The sequence below is a fragment of the Malus domestica genome, chromosome 02 (genome assembly GCF_042453785.1).
Source record: "Malus domestica chromosome 02, GDT2T_hap1".
Classification (NCBI taxonomy): Eukaryota; Viridiplantae; Streptophyta; class Magnoliopsida; order Rosales; family Rosaceae; genus Malus; species Malus domestica.
In genome coordinates this window covers 12,373,345-12,385,108 of record NC_091662.1, presented here as the reverse complement: position 1 = coordinate 12,385,108, position 11,764 = coordinate 12,373,345, and the positions used below count along the sequence as shown (strand labels likewise).

Sequence of the window (11,764 nt, the reverse complement as noted above, 5' to 3'; positions counted from 1 at the left end):
TGTCCACGGGTCAAACTTACAAGCTCACCCCGCTACAAATTTACACTTCCGTAAATACCCCTAAATGATTCGATATTATCCTAACTCTTCACCAACCTCAACCTAGCACGAAACCACCATAATAACTCTTTGTCTTCCTATCAAATCGAATTCCCCAATTTCAAAAACAACCAAATCAAAGTTGAAAAATGAAGCATTCATCGGAACAAAGCTGCCGAAACAAGTTCAAAAAAGTTTAATGGCAGAAACCGGCAAAAAAGTGTCTGGAAAAAAAAATAACCAAAACATAAAACTATTTCTAGACAACCCAAAACATAATATTGTTTCTGGAAAAAAAAATCAGATACAGTGCTTGTTTTGTCTGTGCACAAACAAACATTGTATTTGGAAAGAAAATAACCAAAATCCAAAAAACAGCGACTTAAATTCCAGAAACATTGACTTAAATTTCAGAAACAATAACTTAGATTCCAGAAACAGTCTATGTTGTAACCTTTGACTATTTCTTTTCTTTCATGCATTGGTTGATTATATTTAAGAAACAATGTGCTTATTTTGCTTTGAATCCAAAAACAGTGAATTTCACTATTTATTTTTTAGCTTACATTTAAGAAACAGTGTGTCTACTTCATTTGGATCCAGAAACAGTTTATTTTTACAATCCAAAAACAGTGACCCGTCGTTATTATTGAATAGCATGCAGATCTCAAAATTATTTTATGGAGAAATAAACGATGAACTCCATTGACGAAGAAAAATTGAAAAACAATACCTCGAATACACTATGAATAATAACGACAATCACATTTCAACGAAATAATACAAAATATAAATTAAATAGCATGAGGATCTATATTTTTGTTTCAAAGAAAAAGAATAAGGTTTGCAAAACAACGATGAACTCAATTAACGAAGAAAATCTGGAACTCAACCTACAAAAATTAGGGGTAAAATCGACAAATCATAATTTATTATAGTTTGACCATTTTTAGTTGGACTACTTTGATATGAGCCTTGTACTAATCATTAAACAAAACTTATAACATGAGTTTTTTTTTTTTTGGTAAAAATAACATGGTTTTTTATTAAAACTAAAACTTTTCAAGTTCTTTTCATTAGTTTTTTTTTTTTTTTTTTTGGTGCAGTTCAGAAACTCATATTGTGCCACGTAAGCCCAACAGTAAAATGATAATTTTTAAGATTTTTTCTTTTTTATGCGCCTGACGCAAAAATATATATAAAGTAACTGATGTGAAATAAACTCAGGAGCTCACATGGGCAATCCCTACCTGATTGCTTGGTCTGATTTATTGGGCTATGGTAGAGGGGGATTTTTGGGTTTTACAATATTCAATGCCCAATTGCTCGGGCAATTGTGATGGGGATGAACTTGCTCTAATAGAAAAGAAAAAAAAAACAAATTTAAAAACATACTACAAAGCAACTTAATGCCAAGTTACCAACACGCTAAACATCCATATTGGTAAAAGTTGTAGGTTTTATCTATTTATATGAATCCAATAGGTAAGATTTATGAGTACTCTACACGTCATGATACAAGTAAATCAAATAATATATTTTTTCGTGTCTCACCATTTATTTTTGACACAAAATTGTCAGATGTATTTAGCTCCATTTTTAGTGAGATTAATTAATCTCAACCGCATATTCTAATGAGTTAAAATCTTAACCGTTCACTAAATGTGCAAAAGAGAACCATCACTTCACTCCTAATCTGAAACCCTACTCTCTACCACCGCCTAAATTCCAGGTTGGCACGGGCCTAGCCAGGTCCACTTAAGGGTGGCACGGCCGGGCCAGGTCCACATTTAGAGCAACCATACATGACCTGTTTGAAAATGAAACGAGGTGGGGTTGGACCGATCATGATATTCTCAAAAAAGACCCGAACCTAACCCGATCCGTTTGAAACTGGCCGGTCCCTACGGATCCAAGTTTTTGTTTTTCAATTTTAGTATTTTACAAAAGTGATTTCTACAAGCTGTATAGTTGCCAAAAATCCGAATCACAATTAACATAACTCTGAAAGATACAACAGGACCAACCTCCTGTTCATTGTTATAATCTCCACTGCATCTTCCACCACAAAATAACCATCCGTAACTACACATACAAAATTTCAACCGATTTCTGCAAACCCTTAACTTAGAAGATTGAAGAATTGGCATTCGTACTCAATTGAACTCAATGCAGAGAGTTAAGGGGTTAGAACATTTCCTTAATTTGGGAGGAGATGAGATGATGGTGAACTGGTGGCCGATTTCGATTTGCAGGCGTTGGCCTTTAGACGATGGTGGTGTTCGACAATCTCTTCGGCCAGTGATGGGGTGGTCGTTATCGGAAGGTTTGGCCGTTTGGGAGGAGACGATGGTGACGGTGGTCGCAAGTCGGGAGACGAAGACAAAGTGATGTCCACGACGTCTGCGTCCCGGTTCAAACCATCCCCTCTCAGAAGTTGGATAAATTGTGTAGACTATCTTATCGATTTGTAAAAAGGAAATTAAAGGCATGCGAATAGCTAAACACATTAATTTCACATAAATCAAATGTAAAGACACGGACTGAACAAGGAGAAGAAAAAATGTGTATATTTGACCCAACTCTGTGTCGACTCTTATCCAGTTCTCCAACACAAACATGCGGATCAGACATTCTAAATTCCCACGAACTAACATTAAATTCTACGGTACAACAAAAGGGTGTCTTTAGTTTTGCCTGTAAGCAATGTAGTTCGCCAGAGCAATCAAAGGGGCAGCCTTTTCGGGATCGAAACCGGCGAGTTGTTCCTTGGCGTCTTTGTTCAGTTTCTCTGCAAACTCTCTCGACTTCTCGATCCCCAACAGCTTCGGATAAGTCACCTTATCCGCCACCAAGTCCTTCCCTGCCGTCTTCCCCAATTCCTGGGAAGATTTGGTCACGTCGAGGATGTCATCGACGACCTGAAACAACAATCCAATGTACCGAGCGAAAGTCCTCAGCTTTTCGATTTCGGAATCCGACCCACCTCCCAGAATCGACCCCAGAACCACCGAGCACTCCAGCAGCGCCGCCGTCTTGTGGAGGTGGATGTATTCCAGCTGTTCGAGTCCCACATCGGACAACCCCTCTGAGTCTATATCCACCACTTGCCCGGCCACGAGTCCTTCGGACCCAATTGACTTGGCCAATTCCCCGACTGCCCTGACGATTCGGGCCGGCGACACGCCGACGGTAGACAGGGAGATGTGCTCGAATGCGAAGGCCAAGAGAGCGTCGCCGGCCAGGACCGCGACGTCCTCGCCGAACACCTTATGGTTGGTGGGTTTTCCGCGGCGGAGGTCGTCGTTGTCCATACATGGCAAGTCGTCGTGGATCAGCGACATGGTATGGATCATCTCGACGGCGCAGGCCGCCGGCATGGCCATGGATTCCGACCCACCAACGAGCTCGCACGCGGCGAGGCAGAGGACTGGTCGGACCCGCTTGCCGCCGGCCAGAAGCGAATACCGCATCGCCTCGTGGATCGTAATCGGGTCACGGAGGGAGACGGCGGCGTCCAAGGCCTGGTTGACGGATTCCGCCCTCTGGAGCATGTAGGACTTGAAATTGAAGGTGGGTTTCCGGGACTCTTCGTCGAATTCCTCTGTGAGGGTCTCTTGCTTGGTGAGGACGGCGGAGACGGCGAAAGGGGAGGTGGGTCGACGGCGGTGTGGGGCGGCGGAGGATATGGGTATGGTGGTTTTGAGGGGGTGGAGGAGGTGGAAGGATTGGGAAGATCTGGATCTGCCTGCTTGATTCAACATTGAGCAGGTCTGGAATTGGACCCATGAGCTCAGATGCATGCAGCTCATTTTTTCTTGAAATTCTTTGAAATTCTATCGAATTTGCTCAAAGATTGTTGCTTTTGCTCTGAAATTGCAGTAATGCGGGGATGGATTTACAGTGTTATATGGGGAACGTGGTGAGTCAGGAGGGGTCCAAATAAGGTCATTGACACATTGCAATATGCAAGCTCACATCCCCATTTTGGAATTCTAGAGAGAGAAAATGAAAAGAGTAACAGTTTAGAGAGAGAAAGTATGTGAGTGAGAGTGAGAAGGGAGGGAGGGGAGGTGGTGAGAGCAATACGAGTACAGAGAACCAACCAACCAATAGACTAGAGGAGGACAAGGTGTCAAGGAGATAGGATTTTGGGTTGGGTGGAATTCCTAGGCTGCATGCCAATTCGAATGTTTTTTGTTTTTTTTTATTCTTTCTAAAGCGATATTCTAAATTACTCTAATTCTACGAGTGTCATTCGAATTCAGTTTAAAGAGTGTGGACACAATATTTTGATCAACTAGTTACTCTCTGACACCACGAAGCAAATTTTACATGCAACCAAGATCGACTCCATAGGAGAAATTCACATGCAATTCTATCAATGTGTTGGTTGTTTGAATTTACTCACATGACATACGTGATTGGTTTGAAATACACTACCTTGTCATCAGAGTTACGGAAAGAAGAATTCAAAAAACGGAAGAAAACATACACACTGCTACGACACCCTATTAATTACAAAATTGACATCTTATTAGTCACGCCTCTTTTACATGTTGAATTTTCTGTGCGTTTCCACGTACTAAACAACGTAGAATTGGAATCGTATTTATCATTTATCTAATTATAACAGATTCTTTGAATTTTGAACACCCAAAAGAAAGGGAAAATAAATTAATCAATTTTTTGAATTTGTACAAAATTTAAATGGCCAGAACTTACAAAATGGGTCCGTTTAGCGTTTGCTGCTGACGAACGGGCACGGAGAAGGACCCAACTTCTCTGCTCTTCCGGTTCATATTCTCATTCTTTCCTATTTTGTGCGATGATATTTAAGCCACGTTAATATTTTATATTTTTTTTTATAGAGATAATAAGATAAAAAATAATAATGATATAAAATATTGACATGAATTAACCGTAATCGCACAAATAAAATGAGATAAAAGTGTATAAAAAGAGGGCAGAGAAACCAGATCCCACGGAGAATTCACAAGCATTAAGTTGTTTGGTTTTACTTGTTTCCCGGCCGCTTTTGGCTTTTAGCTTGTTTTAGTTTTGACTCAAAAGCTTGTTGGCAAATCAAATCAAATCAAAATATTTTTATTTTACTAGCAGAAATTATCAAAGAGCCCAAGATTTAAAGAGAAAAGGGGACAGCCAACTAAACTGACTCAGACGTGCAACTTCTCCAATTATAATAAAGTACGGGTTCATTCGGTAGATTAGATAAGATTCGGCCATTAAGATACATTAGAGGTGGATTGTCTCTCCTCCTATTTTCATACACTTTTTATCCTCTTCTGTTTTATGTGGTCACGGTTAAATCACGTCAATACTTTATATTCATATTACTTTTTGTTTTATTATTTTTATAAAAAAATCAATATAAAATATTGAAGTGCCTTAATCGTGACCACACAAACAGAAGAGGATACGAAGAGTATGGAAATAGGAGGGCAGACAATCCACTTCCAGATATAATTGGATTGATAGAGACTTGTAACTTATGTACAAGGATATATTAGATAACACATTCTATTGTAGACTCATAATCCATCATATCTAGTCATATTTATCTTATATTTGACACAACAAATAACGAACTGTACTCAAATCCATTTTAATTGATTACAACCTATCTCATCTAGCCATCAAATATTGCCTATGAGATTTGATGTTTTTTTCGTCCTTAAATCGGTGATTATCTGTCAGCTACCTTAACATCTTCTGTCCCTCGAGACCAACAAGGGGCAGTACAAAAATATTCACTTGGGGTTGTTGTCCATTGTTATGCCCTGTGGAAGAACCCTTAAGTTTTCATTGTATTTACACAAAGTGGGAATGGATAAAACAGAGATTCGAACATAAAATCTTGGATGCAAAATAAATATATTAAGTTTTAACTACTTGAAGTACAAGCATTGAAGGATTTGTTGTTCTTGTTTAAATTCAGTTTGTGTAATTTTTGCAGTACTTTGTTTGTAAACTTTTACCTTCTAAAAGTTACTTAAATCCAATCTCCAAGACTCCGAAGTGTCCCATGTTACATTGAGAGGGGCCGTTGCATCCCATTGTCATCTTCAAAGAAGAGAGCTAAGGGTATAAAAATTAAAAAATAGCTTGATTTTTCAAAAAATTCATTTTCAACCAATGACTAGGCTATAATTCTATGACACCCACCAGACCATTATTTGGCCAAATAAGCATCAGTCTGCCCAAATGTAACCATCCTCCTAACCTTTTTTTGGGCAGAGCTCCTTAATTGCAATTATTGATTCAAATTCAACGGCTAAATCTGAAAACATCTAGAGTTAATTTAATTAAATTAACTAATAAATTTAAAATATAAACTTTAAAAAAACTAATAAATTATTGAGGAGGCTATGCTTATCCCCTTCAGTTGGAGATGGTATATGAGTATGGTCTGACACTGATTATTTAAAATTTAATTTTTGTAAGGCTATAATTTTGGACTTGGCTATGTTTAACTCTTTCAATTGGAGATTGTCTTAGCACTTTCCTAGTTTCTTAAGCATGATTCCCATGAGGATTGACAAAACTGTGATTTTTTTATTTTCTTTAACAAAAAAAAATCCCATAACTTTCAATTTCTTTTAAGGGTTAATTACACTAACACCCCTTCAGGTTTATCGTGTTTTCACAATACCCCTTACGTTTAAAACATAACACTAACATTCTCTGAGGTTCTAATTTACTTTCACATAACTAGAGATGGCAACAGGATAGATTGGGTTCGGATGTGCCATCCTCATACCCAAACCCGTTTATTTTCCCTGAACGCGAACCTGTAGAATTCCCGAACGGGTTTTCCCCATAACCGAACCCGTCCGGTGATGGATTTTTGATCGGGGAACGGTTTTCCCCATTATGATATTTATATATTTATTTATTTACTTATATTATTAACTAAATGAAAAATATCAAAAAATGATATTAAATAAATTGCTATTATTAATACAATTGATACATTGCATCTAATAAGTAATATTAAAAAATTTATATTACTAAGAAAACATTTACACTCTTGAAAATTATAAGCATATAATTGTCGCATCCCGGCTTGGGCCCCGACCACATCCCGAACTCGACTCCATTGTAGCACGATATCGATATTTTTACATTAGGGGAAAGGGAAGTTCGGCTAAGCCACACAATGGACAACCTAATTTGGTATCGAATTCGCTATCCACGAGATTGGAACCTAAGACATCTTACTTATAAGTGAAGAGGAATATTACCAGACCATAGTACTGAGTGACATATGATCTACATTAATTAGGTATGAGTTTTCTTCAAGAAAGAATGTGATAGACTAATAGTGTTTTTTTGACTTTCGGTATGAATTTTCAATTCTAACAACATTTCTCATTTAATACTACGTTCTAATGTTATTCCTCTTCACTTGTAAGTGGGAGTTCTTAGGTTCGATTCTCGCTCAAGGCGAATTCGACCCACATTATTACTAGCCCATTGTGAGGCTAAACTCACCTCATCCCTCTTAGTATAGATAATACCGTTTGTTCAACAACAAAAAAAAACATTTAGATTCAAAATTTTGAGTGAATTTTAACATATGTACGTTACAAAATTTTTTGAAAATTCCAAAATCGAAATCAAAATGAATGTTGAAATTCTGAAAGTTTGGCATATCTTGAACTTAGAGATTCGTTCTTTTGGTGACCAAGAATTCATAGTTACCTACTCTTAAATTTAATGTCCAAGATGAGATTAAACATTAAAAACACATCTTTTTAACCTTCACTCTTAATACAAATTTAAAGATGAGTGACCAAGAATTTTTAATCACTTCTCGACGATGACTAACATTTTGCCTTAAACATCACATTGAAAACAAAGTTACAAGTCTTTTGGTAAGCCGCAACAACGTAGTACACACGACACAAAACGAGAAATGGACCTAACAGAAAAAAGAAGAAAATCGATGTGACATAATGCTCGTGAAACTCGATGCGACTTTTAATCCAAGAAGTGAATCGGTACACCTACATTGTGGATGCTGGTCCATTTTTTGCACTGGCAAACACACGACCAAGTGAAAACAGCATTAGGGATAACGCCAAGTTGTAGTTACAAGGACAGTAAGACAGTAAAAACCGAAATTACTAGTGTAAAATGATGCCATACCTATCTTCAACGTAACTATCTGAAGTCCCTCAACAAATGTTAACAGGAAAACTGAGGATCTGCGTCATGGAAAGTTGTCTCGTGCGTTATATTGGCAGTTTACTTGTAGTACATGAAGACAATGCTGAAGATGAAAAAACCAGCCATCTGCAGAATCGAAAGCCATGGTCGCTGCAGATTTGTCGACAAATAAGATCACAGGAGAGGGAGAGAGCAAAGAGACTTGTGTGGTAAACGAAGCTCCGTAATAGGGAAAGACACAAATGGCACATCCTCGGAATTTTGGACAACTTCTTCTGAAATCTTAAGATGTTTCCCTATATTAGCAGTTGAGCACCGTAACAACCTCCCACGACAAGCAATGGACAGTATCTGTCTCTAGAGTTATTTTCACATAAGGGCTAATCACGGTGAACTGCACTCGGACACCATTTGCGACATACGTATGGTTCCCAGCTCTTTTGAGATCACTCATATATCTCAATACAATACTCCTGCAAATATAAATAACTAAACGGCTTCAGATAATTCCTGCTACTTATAAATCATAACTTCAGCAAATATGTACATATATATATACATAGACAGAGTGTAAAGACATTACCAGGTCATCGTTAATCCTATAGATTGCAGGTTCATTAGTTTCTCTAAGTTTATTGTGTCTAACAAGAAGGAGAGTTAATAATTGGACCCAAGGAAATATACATCATATATGTGTCAATGTGTCTATATACATACCTAGATAGGTGACAGAAACAATATATATATATAATTCATATGTAATGAACGTGTCTTAATCGTGTATTGACCGTATCTTAACCCTATCTTAACCGTGTCTTGACCGTGTCCAAACCCTGTCCGGAGCGTGTTTGAGACTTGCCAGGGTTAATCCTATAGATTGCAGGTTCAATAGTTTCTCCAAGTTTATTGTGTCTAACAAGAAGGAGAGTTAATAATTGGACCCAAGGAAATATACATCATATATGTGTCAATGTGTCTATATACATACCTAGATAGGTGACAGAAACAATATATATATATATATATATATATATATATAAAGTTCATATGTAATTAACGTATCTTAATCGTGTATTGACCGTATCTTAACCCTATCTTAATTGTGTCTTGACCGTGTCCAAACCATGTCCGGAGCGTGTTTGAGACTTGTCAGGGTTTCGCAGTGTCCATGCCACGTAGCCTGAAACATACCGTCAACTACATAAAGCAATAACCCATCATCTCAAAGCCATTAAACCCCATGGAGAGGTCATTTCCTAGCTTCCAAGAAAAATTAGGGTTAAGCGCATTAAGGAAAAAAGTTTGAAACTTGAATGTAGAGTGGAGCTTACCAAGCTAATGAATGCGCAATCCTTTTGAAAATCATCATTGGGAATCAAAATCTGGTCTCCAGCACCGCGTAATTGGTGTGATCAATACACCATATTAAAACCAATTCATCAAGTCTGGGCTATACGTTGTTTTTCTATCTATTGGGTGGACAAGGATTGTCTGCCCTCCCGTGCTCTCCTGTTTTGTGTGGTCACGGTTAAATCACGTCAATATTTTATATTAATTTTTTTATAAAGATAATAAAATAAAAATAAATAGTAATATAAAATATTGATGTGACTTAACCGTGACCACACAAACAGGAAGACACCAGAAATGGGAGGACAGACAATTCTTGTCCTTATTGGGCCTTCCTACTTTGTGGAAATTTTTGTTTATGAAGTGACATTACGCTAATAATTCAAATGTTATAATATTAATAAACGATATATTTATACTTTAAGAATAATAGGTGGGCAAAACAAGCTGAAAACTCAAAAAACCAACCAAATCAAATCGTTTGGGTTGGTTTGTTATTTTCTTTTTGTCCATTCTTTATAAAACCGAATCAAATTTGAAATACACGGTTTATTATATACGGTTTTCGTTTTTACAAACCGTGGATTAACGGACCAAATTGCTTATAATGAAATATATAAAATAATAAATAATATATGTAACATCTTGAAGTTATGAGATTATAAGTTTAAGACTTTTAGTCCATTTATGAGATTTAAGTATTTTGAAGTTATGAGATTGTCAAATTAAGTTATGAGGTTGACGGTTTGATGATTTTTTTTTTAAATAAAAGGATTTACAAAATATTCTAGTATTTATTTCGACATTGCTCTGAATTTGTTATTTTTTTTCCAAATGAATTTGTTATTTAATAGTAGAAACATGTTAAACCAAAAACCAAACCGCAACATTGGTGAATCGATTAATTACATCATTTTTATGTCTTTATGGTTCGGTTATGATTTTGATTTTAAACAAACCGAAGTGTGGGATTTGGTTCATGATTTAGACCCAAAAACAAACAAACCCAAACCACGCCCCAACCCCAGTAAATACACCTCAATTTTTTTTTTCAAAAAGAAGATATTATATGTAGTAAGGAGGTAGGGAAGTGGGCCTATCCACACACTGAACTAACCATAATAATGTAGTTCAAATTCGTCATTGGCGAATCAAACTTAAGATTTTTCACTTACAGATGAATAACACCACTAGACCGTAGTACTAATGTCACATCCCCACCCAGGTCCACCACATCCCTGGCCTGTTCCACCACCGTAGCACGATATTGTCCACTTTGGGTTTACCATTCCCTCATAGTTTTGTTTTTGGGAACTCACGAGCAACTTATCAGTGGGTCACCCATCCTGGGAGTGCACTGACCTCCTTCTCGCTTAACTTTGGAGTTTCTACGAAACTCGAAGCCAATGAGCTCCCAAAATGTCTCGTGCTAGGTAGGAATGAGAATATACATATAAGGATCACTCCCCTGGGCAATGTGGGATCTTACAATCCACCCCCTTTAAGGGGCCTGACGTCCTTATCGGCACACCACGACCAGGGTTAGGCTCTGATACCATTCTATCACATCCCGGTCCAGGTCCACCACATCCCGGGCCCGTTCCACCAACGTAGCACGATATTGTCTGCTTTGAGCTTACCATTCCCTCACGGTTTTGTTTTTGGGAGCGCACTGGCTTTGGGTTCCATTGGAACTTCGAAGTTAAGCGAGTAGTGCATGAAAGCACTTTCATGATGAGTGACCCACTGGGAAGTTCTTATGTGAGTTCCTAGAAACAAAACCGTAAGGGCGTAGTCGGGGCCCAAAACGGACAATATCGTGCTACGGTGGTAGAGTGGGCTCGGGATGTGGTGGACCCCGGGCCAAGATGTGACAACTAAGTAGTAAATACACCCCCTTTTTTATGTTTGGACCAAAGAAATAGCTTTTTAAATTTTACGGAAAATAAAAAGTAGAGAGGAAAACAATTATCTTTGATAAAAAGATAAACAAATAATCATGTATTAATCAAAAGAGTAAATTGTAGTTATGGTCCCTTAACTTTAACTCAATTGGAGCAATGGTCCCTCAACTAAAAATCCATTACCTTTGGTCCCTCAACTTATCAAAACGTGCAGCTATGGTCCCTCAACTAAAAATCCATTACCATTGGTCCCTGAACTTTAATTCAAGTGGAGAAAT

At 37.6% G+C, this 11,764-nt stretch overlaps 1 protein-coding gene and 1 long non-coding RNA gene across 2 annotated transcripts; both read right to left on the bottom strand.

The window, feature by feature from the left end:
• Positions 1-2,536: 2,536 nt before the first annotated feature.
• Positions 2,537-4,438, bottom strand: LOC103418313 (geranylgeranyl pyrophosphate synthase, chloroplastic). Its single transcript, XM_008356445.4, has one exon. The coding sequence runs from the start codon at positions 3,849-3,851 to the stop codon at positions 2,727-2,729; it is 1,125 nt and encodes a 374-aa protein (XP_008354667.1). The 5' UTR covers positions 3,852-4,438; the 3' UTR covers positions 2,537-2,726.
• Positions 4,439-7,794: 3,356 nt separating this feature from the next.
• Positions 7,795-8,951, bottom strand: LOC108175208 (uncharacterized). The gene is made up of 3 exons (XR_001792095.3): positions 8,816-8,951; positions 8,212-8,705; positions 7,795-8,100 (listed from the first exon to the last, which is right to left on the bottom strand). It is a non-coding gene; the product is annotated as an uncharacterized lncRNA (long non-coding RNA).
• Between the last annotated feature and the right edge of the window lie 2,813 nt (positions 8,952-11,764).

Bases quoted from the DNA above. Each gene is read 5' to 3' on its own strand.
- LOC103418313 (XM_008356445.4), bottom strand. From the start codon at position 3,851: ATGAGCTGCATGCATCTGAGCTCATGGGTCCAATTCCAGACCTGCTCA.